General features: G+C 37.6%; 1 protein-coding gene across 3 annotated transcripts in view; it reads right to left on the bottom strand.

Annotated features, from left to right (window-relative positions):
• The window catches only part of dscamb (Down syndrome cell adhesion molecule b), a 135,660-nt gene that overhangs the window by 51,251 nt on the left and 63,119 nt on the right, over positions 1 to 21,290 (bottom strand). For all 3 annotated transcript variants that reach the window (XM_030151613.1, XM_030151612.1, XM_030151614.1), the window contains exon 4: positions 2,393 to 2,539. In XM_030151613.1, the coding sequence (XP_030007473.1) occupies positions 2,393 to 2,539 (147 nt within the window). The remainder of the gene's footprint in view (positions 1 to 2,392; positions 2,540 to 21,290) is intronic.

A 21,290-nucleotide genomic window follows, 5' to 3' on the forward strand; every position in this document is an offset into this window, starting at 1 on the left:
TGATATACATCAAATGCAGACTGCAAACATGCAGTTAGTTAACTATCTCATTTTCAGCACAGTGGAAGAATTCAAAAGCCTTAAGTCCCTTGACAGTTATGATCAGTTTTGCTGTGGCTGCGTTCAAGGTTTGGAGATCTACAAGCCCGATAACTGTGAAAACACTGTGGTGTTGTCAAAGGTCAGCCCATGGATAGTGCAGTGTTTACGTGTTGTAATCAAGGGGGGAGTAATGGTGAAATACTATCAACATTGTTTCATAGTCAATAGACAGCAGCATCTCTGCTGGTAAGGTTTTGCCGTGGCAGTGCACCATGGCACAATCCTCACCGTCACACCAAACATTCCATATAAAAATCACCACCGTTGCGTTAGACTTATTATACATATGTATAATATTTAACACGCCAGGACAAACGTCCCGCCTCTTCAAATTAATGTTTGCGAAGCTTCAGGAGGTAGAGAAAAGATAAATGAGCGTGAAGTTTCACTTTTACTTCTGCAGGGGCACGGACTGCGTAGTTATGCTTATCGCGTCAGCTAGCTCCGTGCGGCTTCAAGCGAAAACTTTCCGCTTCGCGCACCTCAGAAAATTTGTAAGAGACGCGCCGGACAACATAATAATAATAATAATGGATTGGATTTATATAGCGCCTTTCTAGACACCCAAAGTGCTTTACATTATTGACCCATTATTCATTTGCTCTCACTTTCTCCCTCTGGTGGTGGTAAACTACATCTGTAGCCACAGCTGCCCTTCAGGAGCCCCTGGTGGTAGAAGTACAGAAGTACAGGCACTGGTACGATTGGTCACACCGGGACCACCGCGACAGCCGAGTGGTGAACAGTTCATGGAGGGAAACTGCAGCTACAGTCAGCAAAGAGGAGGAATGGGCAATAAAAACCCTGGAAAAACATTCGGGACAGATAATGTCAAGGCAAAAAAGACCACCAAAGGGAAAAGTGGAGACCCATGGGGGACCCAAACGTCCCACGGATTCCTCCTCTCTAGTTTTTTACTGTGATAGACGCGCGTTTATGGCACACTGCCCCCTGCAGTTTGGGAATAGACACCGCGCGGAGCCGCCCGGAGCATAAGAGCACCACGCGCAATGTCGTACCGACTCCCCGCGTCTATTTTCCGCACGTCACATTCCTGCGGCAAGCATCAACCACAACTCGGCGGTTACCGACCGAAACGCACACGCGTTCCCCCGGCCGAACTGAGCGCGTGCGGGTGAGTACCCCCCCCTACACACACACACACACACACACACACACACACACACAGACACACACACCAACCGACCCGTACGCGGCCGTACGCCTACAGACAGCATCGTTTATGTTTTTAATGTTTCCTTCTACTTTCTTGTTCGAAGTATCTGTGAAGTGACTGGGGTTGGATTCTAGTTCACTGATGGCCTGGTTAGTGTTGAGTGGGTCAGTGTGTGGGAATTGTACATGCATTAAACTAGTCGGAAACCCAAAATAACGTACCTCCAGGTAGCTGCGTTTGCTGTGTCAATGACGGGAGTAACTGGAACAGTTTTAGAGTGTCTCCCAGGCATCTTCGATGGGACGGATTTTATAGGTAATTTACAAAAACAAGATTGCACTGCTAGGGGACTGTTAGCGCCTGTAAGTTCAAAATGGCGAAATGGGGCGGGGACGCTGATGGTTACGTCATCTTCTCAAGCCTAATTGACCTCATGACGTTTTACACTGTAATAATTTGATATGTACAAATATTTTAATGAAATAGCTTTATTAAGTTGATAATTATTTTGTACAACATAATTAGTGTCATTGTAACAGTTTTTTTTTCTCCAAAATTTGCAATTGTTCTCATTTTTAGGTGGACTTCTCTTTTGCCGTGCCAGGATACTGGTGCCTGTGGGCTACAACCACTTGTAGCAGGTATTGTTGCTGTTTTTCCTGTTTAGTAAGGACAGGGTTGAAATCCTGTATCAGCTTTACAGCCCTCTCTGCACAATCATAGACAACTTGCTGGCACCGCACCTGGAGCATATCTCAATCAGGGCCCCATATAAGGGGCTCCTCTGCTCCAGGGCGGTACTGGATCATTACTGCTGTCATTACTACTACTACTGCTTCATCTAATACATTCATTTTGTACTCTTGTTGTAATAAAGGAACAAACAGCACCCATTGTTTACACAAGTATATACATAACCAAAATAACATCCAACTGTGGCCCCATTAAATATAGTGTAAATGGCCTAAAATTTTATGTAGCAGGTTTTTTAGTCAAAAGGAACATAATTACAGGCTAACCCATTTGAAATAATCATTAAATTTTTTTGGGTACTTTTAAGACACGCCCTAGTGTTTATGCAGTAAAGGATGCTAGTTTGAATGTAGTACTCACCTGACACAATGAGACGTGCGCTGTTGCTCTGGCGAGTCTCACCGGTGTAGCGGTGGCGTGTTGTGCAGCGGTAGTTATTCAACCCATCCTCAGGCAGGACGTCCAGAATGTACAAGGCTCCCGTGGATGTGATGAGATATCTTTGTCCTGTAAAAGATAAAAACAGAACGCAGACACATGAAAGGGGGCAGTTATGTGGTGACACAGAAGAGAATCCAAACGACTTTTACAGTGTAAAAAATTGGACAGTCAGGGTCAAATAAAGCATCTCTGTGATTTGCTAACATAAATCTCAAAGCCCACACGGTTATGCACACAATGTCACTTTGTACAACTGAACTCATAAATGTTTGAAGCATTACAGCAAAGTAACTAAAATTACACTGTATTATACTGTATAATTGTATTACAAGATAATGCATCATTTAGAAAAAAACAATTCATGTACATAATAATCCATGTATAAATTCTGCTCATAAACTTAGATTGCTGTAAAACTTTGGCCTCTTTTATTGTCTTTAACTTCGTGCTGCCACTATAACTTCACTGGCGCCAACATCTAGTATAGAAAGCCAATCTCTCTGAGGCTGTCACAGCTGCTTCAGTATGTACAGTAATATTATGTTAATTCTGCAGATCAAACCAGGCTGAGTGGGGTTGTCAACATCCATAAGGGAGGAAACCGTCCTCCCCGCCATCACATAGATGCCCACATTCCCATGGGAGCAGATTGATGTCAAAACTGATCGAAAAAGCAATTTACAGGAGATTGTCTTCACTGTGCAGTGGTGGGCATGCTAAGGCAGTGGAGAAGCAGCTCTGTAACAGCTACAGGTAATGTTGTAGGGGCAGATACTGCACTCTGGTTCCACAGGGTTAAAGACCTTTTTGAGAAGTTAAATCAATCATTTCTACCTGATACATACACTGATTGTAAATGCAAAGAGCAAGAAAACATACAAAACAAAACTTGTCATCAGTTAACAATACAAAATGTTTTGCTAGTTTGGTAAACTAGAATAATTATGTCAAAAACAAGACAAAAGAAGGAGAAGACAAAAGACATGATCATAGTTGGTGAGGTGACACGCTTCATAAGGGATTATTTCCTAGAGGAGGTTTTAGATTTCAGTTCTTTTCTAAATAGAGTGCTTGACTGACAGTAACATAATGTGCACATTAATATTAAAAGGTGACGCTATTAAATAATAATTAACAGGACAGTATTTCTAAAATTAATTGAAGCTTTGTATTTACTATGATAGATTGTCAAGTTTGTACAATTTGTGTCTTTACAAGTTGTTTTTTATTCTCTACCAGACTGAATGGCGGTAAATGGCTTGTTCTCAAGGTCTAACTCTGGTTTTCTGTTACAGTCTGAAAAATGTTGTCTGCCGAGATTAACAGAAATTCTATCTGCATATTTGATTTTACTATGTTCTGTGTCTGAAGGCAGTGATATCAGCGATTTATCCATAAGTAGAACGAACTAAGGCTGTGTGGGAGCTGCTAAAGCAGATTAGCGGAGGGTAATTCATTTAAGTTGAACAGGGGAGCATTGGGTTTTCTTCTGATTTTTCTCTGTAAGAGTAGTTAGCATGCATGATGTATTTTTGGAATTTATTCTAATAAGGGGTAGTCAGAGTCAGTGTAAATCAAAATTTGCAAAGGTGGTAAAGGCATAATGTGATAGATACAACATATTTCTCCACATTTCCAGTATGTGGTGCAGATTCTAATGGTCTGTGTCATATTTCCTGTTGAGCTTTTGGTCAAAATTACCAAATGAAAAATGCATGGACACGCAGGTGCACAGGGTTCTCTTTTCTGTATGAGTTAACAAATTACATGTCACCTCCCTTAGGTCACGTAACATCATGCCCTATAGATCAGAGAGGAAAACACTATATGTCACACTATAATTGCAGTGTTGTCTCTACATTTCATGCTGCAGTACGAAGCTGCAGTGCTGTGGTAACACACACCGTTTCCATTGGAAATGTTTGAATAAAGACACAAACCAAACCAATTAGGTAAAAGGGAGCATTGAGATTTAACTTAAATGTCTTCAAATATTATATTCTGCACTAATGTTATCAAAAAACCACATGATGTTTTAATATTCCACTTGAGACTAATATGTACTGTGTAAAAGAAGCAAAGCATGTTTAATATGCTTACATTATACATTTTTGATGTTTATTTATGCAAAGAAAAATCAACCTTGTGGGGTTAAGCAAACAGGGGGGATACAGAGAGAGGCAGGAAAGGCAAAAAAATTTGCACAGCTATTGTAAGCATTGACCTAGATAGAACCGACAACAGATTCCATGGACTTGATGTCCTGAAGGGGTTTCACTGGTTTACATACAGGGCTGTTAGATGGGCAACCAGCAAGAGGAATCTATAAAGAGAGGGAGGGTGTGTGTGTGTGCAGTTGCCAGCAGCCATGCATGCATATCACTACACGAGACGATTGGTAGGAGGAAATCTCAGAGGTTGAGGAGGCAAGAAACAAAATATATATAAATACTTAAAAATATCTAATATGTTTATTGCATGAGCATTCTCTCTCATTGTTTTTCATTCTTCCATATAGGTATAAGCATCTGTTGTTCACTAGAGTTGATGCCTTTCCATTTTAGTATTTTTTTAACATTGTTTTTTCAATATTCCAAGTATTGTATCTTTGTTACTGATCATATGTTGCTATTATTGATCCTAAAAAAGCAACAGCAACCAGTTTATTGATTGAAAAAAAAAGCTATTCAACTCAAAAAGGTGAACTGTCTGAGGACTATACATTAACATATAGCAGCATAAACATTTTTTTTGTCAGTCCAAAGCTGTCCACTCCACACACACACACACACACACACACACACACACACACACACACACACACACACACACTGCTTCTTTCCCTTTTTTCTCTCCTCCCTTCTGCCTTCTCCATTTTGATTCTGTACTGGTCCTCTGAAATCTCACTGTGGAATCCATCTTGAGTGAGACAAAATGGTATTTCACTCCAGCCGCTGTGAGCTGCTGCAATTTTCTCTTCAAGCACCTCTATGCTCCTGCAATGCCTTTTAAGACGCCAGAGCTCAGTTATTGTGTTATGACAGAATGAAGTGCAGGCAGAGGGGACGCTACAGTAGGGAGGGGATTCAAAATGAGAGCTATTGTATTGGATTGTATTGTATTTCTTCACTACGACCCGCTCCCTTTAATTCCACCGCTTTGTCTTTAACTTGCTCACTGCATCAGCACAGAGGAGTAATTTTTGTTCACAATACCAGCCAAACAAGATGCACAGTGTTCTTTAAACACACTAAATATACATGCACATTGTAGTATATAAACAGCTACAGATTATTTGAGATGGTAATAGAGGCCTGAGCTCCCAGGTGCATTCAAAACTGCTGGACTTTGGAGATTTCTGTGCTATTGTCACAAAGTGGAACCCCTTTCCTCCATTCATACACAGGTGCTGCTACAGTAAAGTGAAAAAGTGCTCCACTCCACCAGACACACTTTATCTAATCATCCCCACTTTAGCAGAGACAGAATCTAATATGAACTGTGGGCTCTCACTCTCAGCAGGCTAAATAAGCCTCGACGTACAGATGAGCTAGTGTCACAGCATCCTCACTGCCAGCAGACGCTCTGAAGCCACTGTGATTTAAATGAAAGTCGCTCAGATCTTCGCAGACAATCTGCAAAGCACTAACGAGAATGATTCAGTGATAAAATGCCAACATGCTCATATCAATTGGCCGTGCAAAATCACATTTTGAGGGTTGCAAGTGGTTTATAATTAAGACATTACCATCACCACTTGTGTGTTAGCATGTGAAACATCCTGATGAACAAAGTAGCACAAATGCTGAACAGACACCATACAGAATATAAAGAAAAACCATGACTCTTGGCTTCTCAAACACAAAACACCTATCACAAACACATGCAATACTCTATATCAGTGTTTTTCAACCTTGGGGTCATCTGGAATTCAAATGGGGTCACCTGAAATTTCTAGTAATTGATAAAAATAAAAATTTACTAATAAAAAATATATGGTGAGTTGAGAGAGACAATCACAATACAATACATAAAAGACATGACAAACTGTGAAGCTGAAACTGAAGCACTGTGGTACTGTTTATCTTTCAAATGTTCATTGTGGTCGGTTGAAGATGCTGCAGCTCTTTCATAATTCATAGTTTGAGTTATTGTTTGTTCAGTATTAATTGTCGGCCTTGTAAATCCAAGCTGGACTGACTGTACATATCCTGACCAAGGAAAATAAAATTCTCACTTTGTGCAGTAATCTCAACCTGGCTTTTCTGCCTCCGTCCAGAATAATATACATTATATAGACTAAATGTCATCTAAAATTAATGTTTATTTGCAACATAGTATAGCAAACTATTACATGATCAAAAAAAAATTAGTTTTAGCAAAAAAAAGTCTCCGTTTTGTATGTCAGGGGATGCCAGAAATTTGTAATGTTAAAATGGGGTCACAAGCCAAAAAAGTTTGGGAACCACTGCTCTATATATTTGCTAATAGTTAAAAATGAACATGACTGTGGCTATATGTATTTACAGTGACATCAATATGAAACCAATCCAAAAGAATGTAATTTTCTCCTTGTTTTTAATTATGCAACAAACCAAGAAGATCCTCAAATGTTTTGTTCATGTCCTGTTGTTTCCTTAAGTGTTGCAGAAATCACCTGAAACACCAACATTGTACACGTGACATTGTACCGTACATAAGTGCGGCGGGTAATAGGTTGAAAATGTTTAGTACAGGCTGTAATCTCTTCTTTAAAGGGTGAGTCAGTGTTGTTATTGTTTAAAGAGGAAGGTTGGACCGACTCTTGAGTACACTGTGACTCAGACAGCGAGGAGGGACCCAGTTCTAGTCAGGTCAGCAGAGACAGGGAGATGATAAATGGGCTCATGAATGTTCTACGTCTGTGTGGTAACTTCTCTGGCCCACTTCAACTCTCCTGACTCACTTCACTCATTATATCTAAATTAAAAAGAGATGTCTGTCTATCATGGACTCTTTGCATGTTATCTGTTAAGAAAACACTAAATAATTTACGAGATACTGCTGATGTGTTGTTAATCTGCACACAGCCTCCATCTATTCATTCCACAGCCTTGTGTTCTCACAGAGCAGTGCAACCATTTACTGTTTTTATCACTGCAGAGAGGGTGTTATAATCCTTTACGGCTATAAAATAACATTAAGAGAGGAAACACGGCACTGACTCCCGTGCTCAGACTAATTTCTGGAGGTTTGTTGCATCGGGAAACAGGGTGAGGGGAGCCAGACGTGGGATCACAACTTTAATCTGAGCTGATTGAGGTCAGATCGCAGGACTGAACTCTCCACAGCAGAGCTCCTCAGGGCTGCACAGCTATATGCAGGGAAACTGGAATGAGTCTGATGATTATTCTGGGGACCAAAGAAAGAAACGTACAGCTTTGGAAACAATAATTAGCCCACTGTGGCGTGGTGTTTGAAACGCTTTCTCTGGTTACTCCTTGGTGGAGTCAGACCGTATTTTCTCCTGGAGGTTGTAATGAACAGCTGTTTTGCTGATTCCAAGTGTTTTTGAAGTGAGTTTCTCTGTAACCTCCTCTTTATGAAACACCAAAATTGCTGTTTTCTGTTCATCATGCTCGTCTCAACTGTATAGAGCTCGTGCACATAATAGATTAGAGAATGGATTTTGTTTATGATGCCACTTATTTAACCGTGTTGGTGGATATTACACTTTTTAAGTTTTGAAGGGATGATATATTGCATTTCTACTGGAAAAATCATTGCGGTCTAATAGTTATTTCCAAAGCTTTAATTTAAAGCTGTGCATAGTCACACAGATGTTGAAATATCTTCAGAATATTCGATGATATTAACCCATAAAGACCCGGTACTACTTTTGTGGGAGTTCCCAAATTAATTTTTCTCTATTTCTACCTTTCTTAACTGATTTATCAAGATTTTCTTTTTGACATTATCCTCCGCATTTTGCATTTTTGGTGTAAACCATGTATTTTCCTATATTTAAATGTACTTTAATCATCACGCTAACATTACATTTGAGGATTATTATTTTTTTTAAAAAGAGAAAACTGAATAAAAAGTGACTTTTTTGGCAAAGACATTGCTAAATGAATGTAAACCCAGTGAGTCCATACACTTTCAATGATCCAACTCCACGGGCTTTACTGGTGAATCAACGTTGTAGAAGATGACGGTGTTTTCATGGTAACTACGGAGCCTCTGAATGTCCAAATGGGTCATATCTGATGACCATCAAAAAATGACAAGCTGTATTTTACACCAATTATTTACATGTATTGATAGGATAAGTGGATCAGAAGTTAACATTTTACACTGGTAGATGATTTTGGTTTCCAGTGGTTGTTTGGGTCTTTATGGGTTAAATTTTGAGGTGTGGCAGAGTATCACACTGAGCTTCACATAATGGACACCTGAGTGCATGCAGACACTGCGTCTCTGTCCTGAATCCATTAATTAACATGATGACTCTGAAATCAATAAAAGACATGCTAATGGCCGAAACTGCTGCAACACTACCTAAATCAGAGAGCAGGGCCCTGTAGAAATGGAAGAAGAATATGATAGTATATGTACAGATGCAATGAGTCAATTTGATAAACTGGAGGAGGTGAAATACACATCTAAATTTATTGTACTGCACAAATAAAAACGTGCTAAGAGCAGTTTAGATAAAATTAACATGACTATGTGAGGTGTCATGGGTCAAATTTTCACAAAATCAAAAAAACATTGAACTGGAAAAACAGGCATCTCGATTTTAAGTTTCTGAGAGCATATTGTCAGAAAACAACTGCATATTTTCACAATATTAGGAATTGTATAGTCATTCATACACTAGTGTTGTGGTTAACTAGGAAGTCTGACATTTTTATAGATTAAACATTCTGTTAACTTGCAAATAACTGGATATTGCATAAAAATCTCAGCAGTCAAAAATATCACTAAAAATGATTTGTGCTGTGTTGGGGTAGGAAATGTGGAAATTTTACACTAGATCCTTAGCTGTATGTAAGAAAATGAGTTCATTTACTTGCATTTGTGGTGCCATTATCTAGCCAGTCAGTATGAAATACTTCTGCAGGTCGACCTAAAAAGAAAACTAGTCCAAAGACTTTTGGGAAAGCAAAAATCTTAGCAAATAACAAAATGGCAAAGGGGTCGAGACAGTGAAGAACATAGAATAACATAGACCATGCTCCTAAATACCTAAAATAATAATATTAAGATCGGGTCAAATCAAAAAGCCTTCAACACCTGTAAAAGTCATCTATAAAAATCTCTTTCTGTGAATGCACCTGCTGCGTGAATAGATTTTAAGAATACAAGTAAATGACAGAGCTGCCATTGAAACCCCAGTGAAGAAGGCATCCTTGGTTCAGCGAAGGCTTTGGCATCAGAGCTAGAATGCAAAGAGATTCTCTGTCTCTTATTCACCCTCAAAAACCTCTGTGTTCCTGTTTGGCTCATTTCACTTCCTCTCCTGCTTCTCTCTCTGCTGCTTGGTCTCTGCCTCTCTGCCTCCATCCCTCTCTGTGTCCTGAATGCTAAAACAGTGGTTGGCTGTGGCAGAACACTGCAATGAAATCCTGCAGTCTCGAACGCCCACATCGAGTAAACACCTTCCTTTACCTCAAAGTTGACCCCAAAGCTAAATTCACCTTTGTTAAACATTCTGTTGTTTACCCTGCACAAAAAACAGACTTTGTATGTAACACTTGGATAGAAAAAAGAAAAAAAATCCAAACGTCAACTAAATCCACATAAATAATAATTATGCATATTTACAAGAAGTGTCAAATAGATTAAAGCAAAAGACAATTGAAAGAATAGAATAATGCCACATCACTCATATAAAATGTATTGTTAAAAAAATCCAAACAACAATAATTTTAAGTTTTAAAGATGGGGAATTTAATAAAATGCAAGAAAAACAGTGTCCGTCAAATATAACATTATTTTTTCAACATTTGATTTTGAGGTAAATGTGCAACCTCCACCTCCTATTCTGCATGTGATAACCCCCACCCCCTACCCCCCAACTGTACAATCATTTAATGACTAATGGTCATTAGTATGTAAGAAATATATGCACATGTCATTACTTCTTTAATGCATTTTCTTGTTATCCAGCTACATCAAAACACCATTTAAGTCTAAGTTGAAATACTGTGTTTCATATCTGACCTGCTCATACACATGTCATTTAGACATTAAAAAAAAAAAGGATTCTTGTTTTTTCCCCAGCAGTATTTTCAAACAAACATTTGTTGAGAGATAGGCAGCCTGAGTGAAATGCAGTGACTGGTCGTGTTATACCACCATTGCTTTAAATTAAAAATGGGTTTTCATTTATCATAAATAAAATATGCTTTGTAATCCATGCAAAAAATGTCCAACTGCCATGAGATGAACAATACATATTTAATAAACAGCCGAACAAGTAAAAGATGTCTTCTTAATAAATCATAGGACGCCCCCTTCCCCTGCAGTTGGAAGTTCAGTGGTCAAATCACTACATTGCATTAAGAGGATGAATGGCAGATGTAGAGGACACAGAACTATTGTGACTGATATTAGTAATGCAGTAGATTTAACATTCAAGATTTTTTTCCACCATTAGTGTAAGAACAGTCCAGGCAAATAAGAATTTTTGTGCAGATTGGTTAAAACCCCAAGAAAAAACACTTAGTCTTAAATATAAAGTACGTAAAACACTGTGCAAAGGTAATATCAATAAACTAGAAAAATATAATAAATGAACTACAAATGCTGCAACTCAAGTGTAAAAACTATAAACAAGGAATTAGTAACATGTTGTTACCCGAAAGACAAAACTGTTTCATTGATGAAAACACATAACATTATCCGTAGTAACAGAAAAGTATGAGGGATATTGCACTTAATATTTTATAAGAGGTGGAGGAAGGTAGTAAAGGGTTATAGCATGTACTGTTAGTATTTTCTTTATTATCTAGGAGGACATTTAATTAGTGTAGGACACTGAAAAAGCACAATTATGTGACAGGAATTGGATAATAATGCAGAAATTGTGATTTCTAACAGGCATGTTACAGATGTTTTTTTGTTGATTTACATAATAAACCTCAAATAGATCATATGAAAAGCATCCCAGTAACAACATTACACTGTGGATGTATTGTTGGAGGGTTATGAAACAGTAGCCTACAATGACAGAGCTGAAGGAAGAGCACCTGTGTGAAGATGGGGTTTATGTCACGGTGGGGGAGCACCGTTATACAAGAGCACATGGAGAGAGGATTAATTTTACATTAATGTATAGCAGCACGCTGCGCCTGACTGCAGGCATGCACTCGCACACACATCACAAAAACTGCTGAAAAGGAGAGTCAGGTCTCCAAGGTTAAAGAGTCTGGGGGTTGTTGATGTCTTTGATGAGGTTAGCAATCCAGTAATCTCTGCTGAAGCCCAGAGCCATTAAACAGCATGATGGTAAGCAGATCTGTGCGCTGAAGAATGTCAGGACAGCAGCGTCTGAACAACTATCAGTTTGTAGTGAGGGAGAAGAAAAGACTAAATGTTATCCCGTTACAGAACCAAAGGACTCACTACAGATAGAAGTCTTCAACTGTAGTTTTACAGTTTACACTTTAATATTCAAAGCTATTGATGTGTACTTATTTTTTATGTAATTAAGTACAGAAATTCTTTGTAATTCAGCTCTATAAAATGTTGAACACCTCACAACAAGAGATATCGATGTTTAATGATTTGAATATGCATTTAATTATTAAAAGAATGGAATTACAGATTAGATTTACATGATTTTTAATTGATGATTAAGAAACCCAGTGTTAGAATACAGAAAACTGAGGATGCAATACGTTGATACGCATCAACATGCTTTATGAATCCACACTGCTGAAGGAAATAAAATGAAACATGAGGCCAGTGAAGATACTCATCTTACAGGGTATCTGTAGGTTTGACCAAGCTAAATTTATGACTTTTTAAGACATTTTTCAAGGTGTCTTAATCAAATTTAAGACTTTACATTCACAAAAATAACAGTACAATAGGTCTCATAGTTATTGCCCTCAACCAGTCTTAACAAAGTTCCAATACAGCTAACATTACATGTATATTTCTCCATGACGAATGTTTCTGCTGATGATGTTAAAGCTGCTGAATCTTAAACTGAACCCCCCTTCAACTCCCATAAATGACTGTTGGAGGCTCCGATCATTCCCATCTCCAGCTAAACACCAATTTGCACGATTCCATACAAAGACAATGCAAATATTACAAAAATCATTTACTGTGTCTGTGGAATTTTAACCCTTTCATGCATGAATTATGAGAACCTTAATCAAGATTTTTTTCCTGAGTGTTTTTATTCCTCTTGAGGCATGAAAAAAAAACCAATGTGATTGAATTTTTTTTTTTTTTTTTTTTTTTTAAATCAACCTGTTTTTCATGGAGTTACAAAAATGTCCACTCAGCTACACCATGAATTTTATTCTTGAAGCAAAGAAACATGTATTTAAAACCCAATATCATAAAGTGATATGAAAACAGTGAAATGAAACCATGTTTAATGCAGCTAATCTGATGTTTTCTCACATTTTAACATATTCTAATATTAGTTATTACTCACTTCATGGAGATAATATGCAAAAAATAAATATTAACAATTGATTTCCACTCAAGAACCAACCAAGAACAGCAAAGTTACAATAATGGTATGAATTGCAGTTTATGAGATGATGCATAAGTGTCCACTGTGTTGGTTGATATGGAACTAAAACAACAAAACCCATGAATATACAAGATTTAAGCTGTAGAGTAACTGTCCACTGTAGTGACCACTATGCATGAAAGGGTTAAAATCTTTGAGTGCCAGATTTAAGGTTTAATTATTAGTTTTAAGGATAATAAACACCATAATTTAGGACAATCGTATTTAAGACTTTTGAAGATCTGTGGATGCCCTCATCAACTAAATACAAAGCGGTCTTACATGTTCTTCTAACATGAAGATTGGACTCATATGGTTTCAGTGTGTTATGTATAAACAAACCTTTGAACTACAATATATTGTTTACATATGGAAGATAAAACTCCAAGATTACAGTAGTCGACTGAGCAGCTGGAGCATTTGACTGTTTGTCTGAAGACGCCTCCAGTTCATGCTACATCAGCCTTTGTCTGCCCGCCTCTAGCCGCATACCGCCAAATGACCAGATACTGTTACAAATGTAATAATTCTTAGCATTAATACATCAAACAGCACTGTAATTTAAAAAAAAAAAAAATCATGCATCCAAAGCAATGCAGCAGAAGCTGTTGTCAACTGTTGCTCTCTGTGTTTGACTCTATGTCTGGAAAATTATACTCACAGATGGATAGTAAAATGAGTAATTAAATCTAGCCCTCTATTTCCACCAAACTGGAGAGAGGATGCTGGCTTTGGGCTGCACAGTTCCACAGTGTGTGTGTGTGTGTGTGTGTGTGTGTGTGTGTGCAACATGTGTAGCAGTCTGCCATCATAACCTAATTATTGTAGCAGCTTAACAACAGCAATTAGCACATTTCCATCAGACGACACTAATTTGTGAATTCCATTCCAGCACCATTCAGGACCAACACACACACACACACACACACACACACACACACACACACACACACAGACTTAATTCACTGTTGAGCTACTGGCAATGCTAAATCCATATCTATAGAGCTGTGAAAATTGCTTATGGTAATTGCAGTTATTGTAAAACTAGGCTGAAGCTTTAATGAAATTTCAAATTTTAATCATTTGTTTTTTCTATAGTCCACATTTACCGACTTCTCCTCCAGGGACCCCGTGTTTCCTCATCTGACTTCCCAATAAAATGCCTCTGCCCAACAGCTCCCTATGATTAATGAATAAATGCTCCATCAAAAAATGATCTTCTCTCAGTATTAGAGGGAAAGAGAATCTGTCATACCCTTAAGTGTATAGATACATAGGTAATCTGTACTGATTAACATGATTATTAATAAATGATTAATAACCAGAGCAAGGGGGTAACAGGTAACACGACTGAATAATTAAATTACAAAGTAAATGTAAGTGTAATCCATTACAGCTACTGATAAAAACATCTACAGTTAACTAACAAAAATATTTCAGTGATACATCTTAACACATCTGAACCTTTTTCAGCACAACATAAGGAAATCTGTAAAGGACTCTAATATCAAAAATGTAAAGTTTGTCTACAGCGGCGAAAATGCTACAAGTGGTTTAAATAGAGCTTTTTAGGAGGTTTCTAACCTCTCGTTAGTGATTTATTAACATTTACTACAATATCATCCTCTGAATTTTGTATTTTCTTCTGTTTATTTTACTGACCATGTAGAAGTTCATAACAGCTCAGAGTAAATTCAAAGGGAACAGAGAAAAGTGAAGCAAAATATATCATTAGCTGAACATAAAACAAGTGTCTACCATGACTATCATTTATCAAACTCCATAGTAGTGGCATTTCCATTGGATATATGTGCAAAACTTTACTGATATTTACTAAATGTCAAAAAAACAGATGTGCGAAATGTCAGTATTTCCTTTAAATTACAAATGCGATGATTTGTTTATTTATTATTGCGAGACGACACGAGAAGTCATTCCATAAACATGGCAACGAACGTACATATTGTGATAATTTACAGATATATTCATTATTATTATATATTACCCCTCTATCCCGTTCTAAATTAAAAAATGATTGGGTTTCCTGGTGTGTCCACACATACCGTGCCATGTTTCTTTTAAAACTCTTCTTTGCTTGTAGTATTGTCCATCAACATTCGGGTTTTTAATTCGCCTGACTCTAGTTGCGGAAAAAGGTCTTTCCATTGCAGTTTTGCGTGATATATCAATTGCGCTACGCCCAAAAAACCACCTCTTGCCAGCGCAAAAACTTTTAATTGAAAAACGAGAGTTTTGGCAAAATTGTCGTTTTTCCATTAGGCAAATTTTTATGTGCAAGTTATATTTGCGCAATTTGAGGATCAATGGAAAACCGATTACTGTTTACTGGTGAACCACTGTTGTAGAAGATGACAGTGTTTGTACGTTCACTACAGAGCCTCTGAACATCCAAAAGGGTCATATCTGACGACCACGAAAAGCTGAGAAACTGCATTTTACCTGAATTACTTACATGTATTGATAGAATTGGTTGTTCAAAAGATATTTGACATTTTAGATCAGTAGAAATTTTTGTTTCACAGTGGTTGTTTAGGTTTTTGAGGGTTAAGAGAGTAAAAGTTTACAAATGCAAAATAGAAGCAAAACCTGTAGATCTCTGCCTATTTGTAATCCAGTGAAACATGTAGCAGATTTATAGAGGGTATTTAAATAAGTTGTTAGTAAATATTTTTCAATTATACTGCATAACTCTGCAAGATTTGCAGACTTCTTCATCTTGAGGATGTAACACCAGTGCATCAGTCCAATAATGCTATAGGTGGATGACTCCAGCAGTTACATCTAGTAAGTGCATAGGACTGCATGCTTCAGAATAACACTCCCCCCCCCCCCCATTTCCCCATCTCCCTGCCTTCCTCTACCCTCAACCCCCCCCTCGCTGCCTCCAATGCAGAGATGCATGTTGAGTGATAGGCCTGTGGATGAGTCTGGACAGTGCGTCTGAGGCCCTGGTTTTTAATAGGGTTCTGTTCCCAGTAATTATGCTGACACAATTTGATCAGAGCGGGGCTAAGTATCTTCATCTGAGGGAGATCGGGGGGAATTAACGCTGATGTAATAAGTACAATTTGTCACTATTAAGACGGAGGTGTTGACAGGCACTGGTGTTGTCAGGGCAACTGATGGCGCTCCCTTGCTACAGTATGTATTCTACCACATCCGGCAAGCAGAGCTGTCAGGCCCCCTCAATAATCGATTCCGTGGGTTGCTCTGCACAAGCAAAATCACACATACTGTACTTTGGCATACAGTACTCACATACACATTTAATGAAGACATATTGTACCGGTCTGTATCTGCTGCCAACTGCTTTCAGCTCCAGCCCAGAGATGGGCCAGTTGAGTCTCACAAACCTCAGTTACAATAATATGACTGAAGTGCTTAGCGTCATCACGTCGAGTCTACGAGGGTGCAGAGTTGCCGAGGTAAAAAATGCACTAATGAGACAGGACTTGTGGCTTTACTAGTAGCTGGGGAGACAACCGGTGCCAAGATCATCACCCTCTAATCCATCTCACTGCGCATTGAGCACAAGGCAATTCCACATTTGTACTTTTATTTTACTGTGCAGAATAGGCTTTACTGCCTCACACAGATATAGGGTGTTGCTTCACTGTGACTTTTTTTTCTTTTTGCCCCAGAATAGGGTTATATTTTTCCACTGTTTTCCTAATCTTTCAGCTATACAACAGGTCTACTATGTGCTCAAAAATCTTAAGATCATATAGGACTTTACACCTCGTTAGTCTGGAAACAGAAAATACATTTTGATCTGATATACTTTGCAATTAAATGTGATTTGAATGGTTATTTTGCCAGGAAAGAAACAGGAAAAAATGCAGAAGTATATACTTATACAGTCGCGGAAAAAATTATTAGACCACCCTTGTTTTCTTCAATTTCTTGTTCATTTTAATGTCTGGTACAACTAAAGGTGCATTTGTTTGGACAAATATAATGATAACAACAAAAATAGCTCCTAAGAGTTTAATTTAAGAGCTGATATCAATCCATTTTCCATTGTTTTCTTGATAATAACCAGAATCACTTAAGTTCTTCCATCAATAGCTATGGCATTGTACTGACATAAACAGTGCTTTTAGGCATTCCATGTTTTCTTTTCTGTCTGTTTTAGTCACATGATACACACAGGAGTTAGTACTTGATTGCATAACCATTGTTTTTGATGACTTTTGATAGTCTAATAATTTTCTGCATGACTGTACATGACAACATGCAGCGAAATAAAGCTGAACAAAGAAAACAGTTAATGATAAAGTCATAACTGAATGTTGTCTTTGCCCATGTTCTGGTGTTTTTTTTTTTGCATGATGTAGTTTCCTGTAAATCCTTTAAAAAATGGTTTCATCTAAGTGCTGTACAGAGAAGCAGTTTCTATTTTTAGAGTGAAACATGGCCAACGCTTCATCCTTAGTAGCAGTAATGGCAATAGTAAATAGAGTAATACTGCCATAAGCTATTCTTCTTAACCCATAAAGCCATTCTTCTTAACCCATAAAGACCCAAACACACACCATGTGTAATACCTGTTGATCCACTAATCCTATCAACAAGTGTAAATAACTGGTGTAAAATACAGTTTGTTGTCTTTTCATGGCCATCAGATATTTGGACCTATTTGGACGTTCAGAGGCTCTGTAGTTACCATGGAAACACCATCATCTTCTACAACATTGATTCACCAGTAAAACCCATAGAGTTGGATCAGTGACAGTGGATGGAGACACTGGGTTTATGTTCAGTTAATGATAGATTTTGCTGGAAAAGTCACCTTTTCTTCAGTTTTCTCTGTTATTGATTTAATAATCTTTAACTTTACTCTGAGCTTTTATGAACATGTATATGATAAGTACATTAAATGTAGGAAAATACGTGATTTCACTGAAAAAAAAAAACACAAAATACAGAGGATAATATTACAATAAATAGTGATAAATCACTGAAGGATGGTTAAATACAGAGAAAAATTCATTTGGGAACTGCCACAGATGTCACACTGGGTCTTTATGGGTTAATTGTGGGGTAGTCTCACATGTGCTTTGTATCGTCTTGAAGCCTATAGAATCTGTTAGAAACTTGAACTGCATTACTGGTGCCTTCGACATTGCATACGTCACAGAAAATATATCTTTAAAACTTTTGGAATCAGCTTACAGACATTTTGGTCTATAGATGCACACACACACACACAACATCAGACTCAGCAAGTCTGCCCCAAGCTGCAACAACACCACAATACAATCGATCTGTCCACACACTCTGCTCAAATATCTCCAGTATCAAGCTGTGGGTCAATCTCCCACAATACACAACACAATCTCTGACACAATTTTCCATTATTTTCAAATCCATGTCAACAAAGGTCTCATAACAACGGTTTGAGTATTCAGCGAAGGAGATACTGTCTCATTTGAAAGGCATGGCGTGATATCAATACTGGAAGAATATATAATGAATCTTACTGGTGATCACATTGCAAATAAGCAAAAATGACAGACACACTGTATGCATTTAACCCTTTCACGCATAGTGGTCAGTACAGTAGACAGCTATTCCAAAGCTGTTCTGTATATTTATGGGTTTTGATGTTTTAGTTGCCAACACAGTGGACGTTTGTACATGATCCCATACACTGTCACCTATTGGCCAGTCGTGGGAAGTGCATTTGGTTTTTTACTCATAACCAAGATGGCTGACAGGAAGTCAGAAATGCTGGATATCCCAGGAACATCTAGTAAATCCTTCCATATCAGGACACCCCAGAAGACAGGAAAAATACGCTAGCATCAAGTAACATCTAAGGATTAATAGCAGTGTTAAAAATTCCAGATATTTATTTTATATTGGAAGAAATTAACAATTAATCACGTCCACTTAATTGGATGCCATGCTGGCTGGATTTCAACTGCAAACTATACCATTACTGTAACTTTACTGTTTTTTTTTTTTAACTTGTTCTGCTTCAACATGTTTTAGTGCAAATCAATTGCTAATTGTTCTTAGAGCAGTTTTGATTTTTTTTTTTGCATTATATCTTCATAAAGGGAGTAACAACTAGTATTAGAATATGTAAAAATGTGAGAAAACATCAAATTAGGAGCATTAAAAGTGTTTTATTGTATAGTTTTCCCACAGTAAATAATTTTCTGATGTTAAATACACATTTCTTTACTTCAAATGTTAAACATACATTGGACATTCTTGTAACTCCATGAAAAATAGGTTCATTAAAAAAATAAAAAAATAAAATAAAAAAGGAATTGCATTGTTTTTACATGCCTAAAGAGGAGTGAAAACACTCAGGAAAAAAAATCTTGTCTAAGCTTCTCAAAATTCATGCATCAAAGGGTTAAATATGAATGCTTTAACTCCATCTCCTTCAAGTTTCAAGTTACAGTGGGTTCACTTCACTGGATTTTGCCTCTGTAGCATAAAGATTGGGATATAAATCTGTCTATCGATTGCGTCACTGACAAAGACATGCTATCAAAAGTATTGGCAGCATTTGTCATAAATTAAGCTGAGATTGGAAAATATAGCATTATTGATGGCTGCCCTTTTAAAAGCTTTTAGAAAAGGTCAGCATATATGCAGCGCTGGTACAATCATAACATACAGGACATAATGCCAAACTGCACAAACTACTGAGTTATTTAACTTTTTTTCCTGAATTGTAGATGCAAATAGTGAGTGGTATTATGGATACAATAATAAAGATATAAAATACTCTCTCATACATGATATTTACATCAAAATTACTCAATTTCTTGCTCTAAAATAGTTTTTTAAAAAAAAGAGAGAGAGAAAGAGAGAGACCTGATCCTGAGTGGCTGGAGAGTGCAAAGCAAGAAAGCAATGAGGATAAGTCAGAACATGCAAAGAGTGAAGGACAGAAGCGTCTAAGCTCCAGGAGACAGATGACACATGACGTGCAAGATTTCACAACCTGTGGCCTCTGGTGTCATATTGAGCTACGACCAAGATTCAGTCCCTTTTGACAGATCAACAGAAAACAGAGAAGCTGAAGCTAAGCAGCAACACAAGCAAAATGACGACAAGGTAAACACATATTCACCAGTTTGTGAAAGTGGTTTAATTAACCTCATTCATCTCCAAATGTGATTTAATATGTGATATGAATTCACGAGTTGTGTTGAGTTTTAACATCACATCCACCTTTTTTACATCTTTTACCTTCCCCTTTGGGTCACATATTCTTCCCTCAACCCTCAGTCTCTTCTCCTGAAGTTTTCAGGTCTAAAATATTGATGGTTTTTGTTGAACTTCACTAGACTTCAGTGTGCCCATTTGTTCACGAATAACCCACTCAAATGCTGCACTGTTGCAGTAATGGAGGGCCTTTCTTTGTGCTCTGAGGTTTGTCCAGAGTACTTTGTATTTGGTAGACTCTGGCTTTCAGGAAGTTTCTTGGGAGATGAAATCACCCAAGAAACCTACCCTGTTTCTGAGACTTCTCTGCGTGGACTTCCTTATTGGTGTTGGGAGGGCTACAGTTTTTCATATATCACCACATTTTACAGAATATATGCCCTTAAATGTAATGTAATGATTTAATATTGCTTTAACTGATTATTTCACTTAACAGATTGAATATGGAATCCATACAATACACGACCTAAAGTGAACTGAACCCAGAAGTCTGTCTGAATGTATATTAACACTTCTGTAGAGAGCTGGAACTATATGGAAACACAAAAGTACCATGTTTCCTTAACCTGTTATCTTCCATAGTATGAAGTAGGAGTGAAAACAGACGAACCAAGATCAAAATTAATCTATTTGAATTTCAGCATGAAATGGGTAAAAATGACTGTTAATAAAAAGTCATCTGTTGACATTAGCTAATTCTGTTTCTAAGCTAATGAGAGGTTCAGCTGTTTTTTTTTTTTACATCAATAAGAACAGTAAGTTCTTCGATGCCCCTCTTCTGCTCTGCTTCAGTGGCAACAATATGTAACACTACTTACCATTAGCCTGGATTGGCTAATGTAACCAGATAGGTTCCAATAAAAC

The sequence above is a fragment of the Sphaeramia orbicularis genome, chromosome 13 (genome assembly GCF_902148855.1).
Source record: "Sphaeramia orbicularis chromosome 13, fSphaOr1.1, whole genome shotgun sequence".
NCBI lineage: Eukaryota > Metazoa > Chordata > Actinopteri > Kurtiformes > Apogonidae > Sphaeramia > Sphaeramia orbicularis.